The sequence below is a fragment of the Asparagus officinalis genome, chromosome 2 (assembly GCF_001876935.1).
Source record: "Asparagus officinalis chromosome 2, Aspof.V1, whole genome shotgun sequence".
In the NCBI taxonomy this organism is placed as follows: domain Eukaryota; kingdom Viridiplantae; phylum Streptophyta; class Magnoliopsida; order Asparagales; family Asparagaceae; genus Asparagus; species Asparagus officinalis.
The window spans coordinates 76,506,176-76,510,907 of NC_033795.1; the positions used below are offsets into that span (position 1 = coordinate 76,506,176).

The 4,732-nt window shown below is 37.1% G+C and overlaps 1 protein-coding gene across 1 annotated transcript; it reads left to right on the forward strand.

Moving 5' to 3' along the window:
- LOC109831340 (protein FAR-RED IMPAIRED RESPONSE 1-like) lies at positions 2,674–4,179 on the forward strand. The gene is made up of 2 exons (XM_020398670.1): positions 2,674–2,924; positions 3,006–4,179. The coding sequence occupies exons 1-2, from the start codon at positions 2,728–2,730 to the stop codon at positions 4,177–4,179; spliced, it is 1,371 nt and encodes a 456-aa protein (XP_020254259.1). The 5' UTR covers positions 2,674–2,727.

The window sequence follows — 4,732 nt, forward strand, 5'->3', positions numbered from 1 at the left end:
CATGGGAGAGGTTGGTTTTGAAACCACAATTATGCGAGATCCGAGAGTTAGATGGACATATTCCACTAGGCTGCAAGTAAAAATCGTCAAATTGAATCTTGTTTTTATTTAATTTTAAATTTAACATTTTGAACAAAAACCTATCTTGCAGATGTAATGTCACAAAAGCCTATGATGAGACCCCAGCTAGGCAACTAGATTTTTATAGAGGGGAGCTCGACCGGATGAAAAATTTTCAGGTATCGAACTTGAATTGAAGGCGTTTAAAGCTATTGATATATTTCAAAGAGTTATTTATATATGGATTATTTCGTAGTTCGAGTGGCAGCCATACACCCCTCACCTACCTCGTCTACCGCTGATTTGTATGGAGGGACACGGCATATGGAGGGCCAGAGTTCCTCTCATTTATTTCGAAATTGTGAAAATGCACATGCCGGATCACGTGTTTAGACAGTTTGGATTCGCGCAGCACGCTCCACAATATGTCAAAAAAATAGAGAGAATTTTAAAGGTGGTCATCAGATTGACTGGGGAATACGCATCATTCATACATTGCAAGATGGAATGATCGGCATTAACTTATTGTTGATCAGCTTTATCTTACAATGGAGGACACCTCCAGTCGACGAAATCGATATTCGCTCCCAACAATCCTGATATGTACGAAGAGGGGTAGATGAGAGACGATGGGTAAGTAAATTGCGAAAATTATAATAGAATGTTCAATCTCTTGTTAGCTTTTGGTTTCTTATATCAATATTTTTATGTAATTGTAGATAGATGCTATGGACGAGGTCGAGGGGGTTGCAAAGTAGGGCATAGCTACCGCCACAGGAGATTCAATGCACGTATCGATATTGCATCGGATAGTGACAAGAGTTCGTAGAGCTTTTCAACAAACTCATGAGGATCGACATGAAGGCCGTCAGCAGGTGGATCTTGAAGATACTCTATATGCACGCCGACGTAGACGTGGTAGACCTTGCACGCACGACGATGAAGCTGGTTCGTCATAGCAACCCGGTCCGTCACAGTCCCACACACAACCGGAGAGCCAGCATATACAAGCTCAAGTCGAAGGAGGACCCCGACGATCTCAACGAGTGCAAAGAGAGAGACAACAGGGAAGGGGTGAATTTTTTATTTGTTAGTTTTTCCACTAAGATATATATTGTTGTATGGATTTATTGACATTTGATTTGTTTATTTTAAACTAAATATTATCGTATGGGTAGACTTGATACATTTGGATTTGTTTAGCTTAGACTGATATATATTATCGTATGGATTTGTGATGTGTATTTTTGTCAGATTTTGGATGTGATGTGTATTTCGTCAGATTTTGGATGTGATGTGTATTTCGTCAGATTTTGGATGTGATGTGTATTTCGTCGGATTTGTGTTGTGATGTTGCTGATTACGTAGGATTTGTGTGGTGATGTTGTGTATTTTTGACATTTGTGTTGTGATGTTGTAATTTTATAACTTTTGTCAAAGTATACAATATAAATGATATATTTTTGGTAAAAATTTTGGTCGTATATCGATAAATGAGGCATGTGCATGTTTTGGCTCTGCCTAGCAAATCCACGGGACTACTAGTCCCGTGGATTTGCTGGGCACAGGTGAATATTTCTCTGCAAAATGTACGGGACTACTAGTCCCGTACGTTTTGGTAATGAACTCAGAAAAAAAACGGGACTAGTAGTCCTGTATGTTTTCTGAGTCCACTAATCGGTGATTAAGTTGGCTCTAAACATATGAGACTAGTAGTCCCGTATGTTTTTCTGAGCCTTCTTTTTCAAAATCGACCTCTTTTTGGCCTAATGGCCAAAAAGATGTCTATTTTGCTAAATATTTAGCAAAAATGGGCTATTTTAAAAAAAAATTCCCCTTTTAAAAATCTTCTTATATAATTACTAGGATTTATTATAGAAAATCATGACAAAGAGATTGTAGTTAATAGTAGATGCTAGTTGGGAAATTTTGCAGGTGATATTGAGATGGTGATTATCGACTTGTTGAGCAGTGCAATAAATAAACAAATAACACAATATTAAGGCTTGCTTAAAGCCAAGCATCCACTTCTTTTATTAAAGTCAAGCGTCAATTTTTTTTATTAAGACCAAGCATCTTTCGTTTTCTTCCAAGGATAACGTTAAACCAAGGATGTGATGCCAGGTCCGTTTCTTTTTATTAAAGCCAACATGGTCCATATCTTTTTATTAAAGCCAACCATGTGAGAGCTGGCATGATTGATGCTAAGATCCGACACGTGTCGGCTTCATGAGGATGATCAATACTTTAGGTTAATGATGTTATAACGGATTCTATTCTTCTTCTTTTTTTGTATTATTCTTATCAAATCTTTACATCAGCCTCATCAAATCTTTAGTAGTTTAAACATAATCCCTCAATGTTAGTCTAAAGTGTAGACCCAAAAGTCGAAGCCAAACTGGAATCACGAAGAAAACAGCTCAAAAAGTCCAGAAAAAACTGTCAGACTGATCCATGGTCGACCGCGAACGTGCACAGAAGCTGAGAAGAGGCTAGAGCTGAAGACGGTCGACCGTGGCAGTCGACCGTGTGGACCCTGTAGGATTTTTGGGCTCTATCGTTTGATACGGTCAACTGCGACTGCGGGCTTATAAATTTTTCGGTGATGTTGTAATCTTTGATACTACTTACAACACTAATCGCTATGGCTTTATATTTGCACCAATAATGGGGGTTAACAATCATGGTCAAACAATTATTTTTGCTTGTGGATTTTTGAATCATGAGAGCGTTGATGATTTTGTGTGGTTATTTAATCAATTTTTGGAAAGTATGCCTGGTGGTGCCCCGAAGATGATTATTACCGATCAAGACCCAGCGATGACTAAGGCATTCCCTCTTGTTCTTCCAAATACTTTTCACAGGTATTATAGTTTGTGTATATTATTAAAAATATTTATATGCATAGTCTTTCTTTTTAACACTTTATTTAATTCTTTTGACAGGTATTGTAGTTGGCATATATTAATGAAGTTTTCTGAGAAAATTGATGCAGTGAAGTATAGTATTTATAAAAGTGAGTTCTCGGCTTGCATTTGGAAATCAGAGACTCCTGAAGAATTTGATTTACAATGGGAAAGTCTGATTAAGAAAAGTGGGTTAGAAGGAAACAGGTGGTTGCAAGACCAATATGAACTTCGGTCAAGATGGATTCCTGCATATGTTAATCACATTTTCTCAGCAGACATGTCAAGTAGCCAACGAGCAGAAAGTGGACATGCATTCTTCAAGAAATTTGTTTCGAAGAATAATTCATTGGTGGATTTTATGATACAGTTTGGCAGGGGACTAGTGCGCCAACGTCACGAGGAGTTGATGGCCGATCACAAAGATGTAATTGAGAAACCTAAACTTAGAATAAATCATGACTTTTTGGAGCAAATGGTTGATATTTACACTAATGAGATGTATTTCAAGTTTGAGGCTGAAGTGTGTGACAGCTTTAACTACAAGTTACAGTTTGTTAGGGAAACCGACAATCGCCGTGTGTATCAAATTCAAAGAAAGAAGCTCGCAACAAGCAAAGTCCGCGAAATCGTTTATGACAAGGACTTGGATTTGGTTTATTGTAGTTGTAAAAAATTCGAAAGCGCCGGAATCCCATGTACACACATTATCTCATATTTGATGAAGTTTGATGCTGAAATATTGCCCGATAAATACATCTTAAAGAGGTGGACTAAGACTGCAAAATCAGGGACAGTGGTTGATAATAAAGGCATGCAGATAACCTCTGACAATTCTTATCTTTTAACGTGGAGTCAATTTATCCAATCATCTTTGGATTTAGTTGACAAGTCCCTCGTATGTGAAGAAACAAGAACGATGTTTATCGATGGTTTGCGTAGCATTAATGAGCAAATAAGTCAATTTCTTAGTAGCCGCATGGCTGTAATGAGCTTCACCGAGAAAAGTAATTCAATAGGTAGTAATATAATAGGTGATGGTGATGGTACTAGTGCACATGGTTCTTGCACTTTTCAAAATAGTTTCAATGAACCCGACCAAGTGCGAGCAAAGGGGTGCAACAAAAGGTTGAAAGGAGGAAAAGAGAAAGCAATGGCTAGAGTCAAAAATAAAAGAGAGAGACGTTATCACGGGTGTGGTAAAGTAGGCTAATCACATGATAAACGAAATTGTCCGGCACTCACAAATCCGTAAGTAATAATTCTTTTATTCTTTATGTTGTCTTATTTTTCACATTCTAGTATCCCTCTTGATGTATATATATATATATATATATATATATTAATATAATGTAGGTCTTCTACATGCGTTGATGTGAATTTGCAAGAGGGTAATGAGATATCAAGCGAAGATGAGGATGTTGTGAATCTTTTTGAATGAACCCGAGGAGTGGTGCAGAAATCTGTTTTAACAAGAAGTAAGCCCCTTTTATATCCGTATGCTTTTGTGATCAGATTAATGTATTTAAGCATACTTTCAAAACCATCAATGGCTTATGCCTATTAGATTCAGCATTACCTGCATCAATGATATATGATATGCCTGTTCGTTTTTGGCAATGCCTACACCAAGCTTGTGATGATAACAATTAATATCACTGTTATCTAAATAAAGCATTTGGAGGCTTACATCAAATGTGCACTGGAAATTTTGTTGATAGGTTCTATGGCAAGTAAAAATGTATCAAAGAATTCTTAGATAATAT

Excerpts from the sequence above, each read along its gene's own strand:
- LOC109831340 (XM_020398670.1), top strand. The coding sequence starts at position 2,728 with ATGGGGGTTAACAATCATGGTCAAACAATTATTTTTGCTTGTGGATTT. Across the intron at positions 2,925-3,005 it reads CTTCCAAATACTTTTCACAG|GTATTGTAGTTGGCATATAT; the intron begins GTATTATAGTTT and ends TTCTTTTGACAG.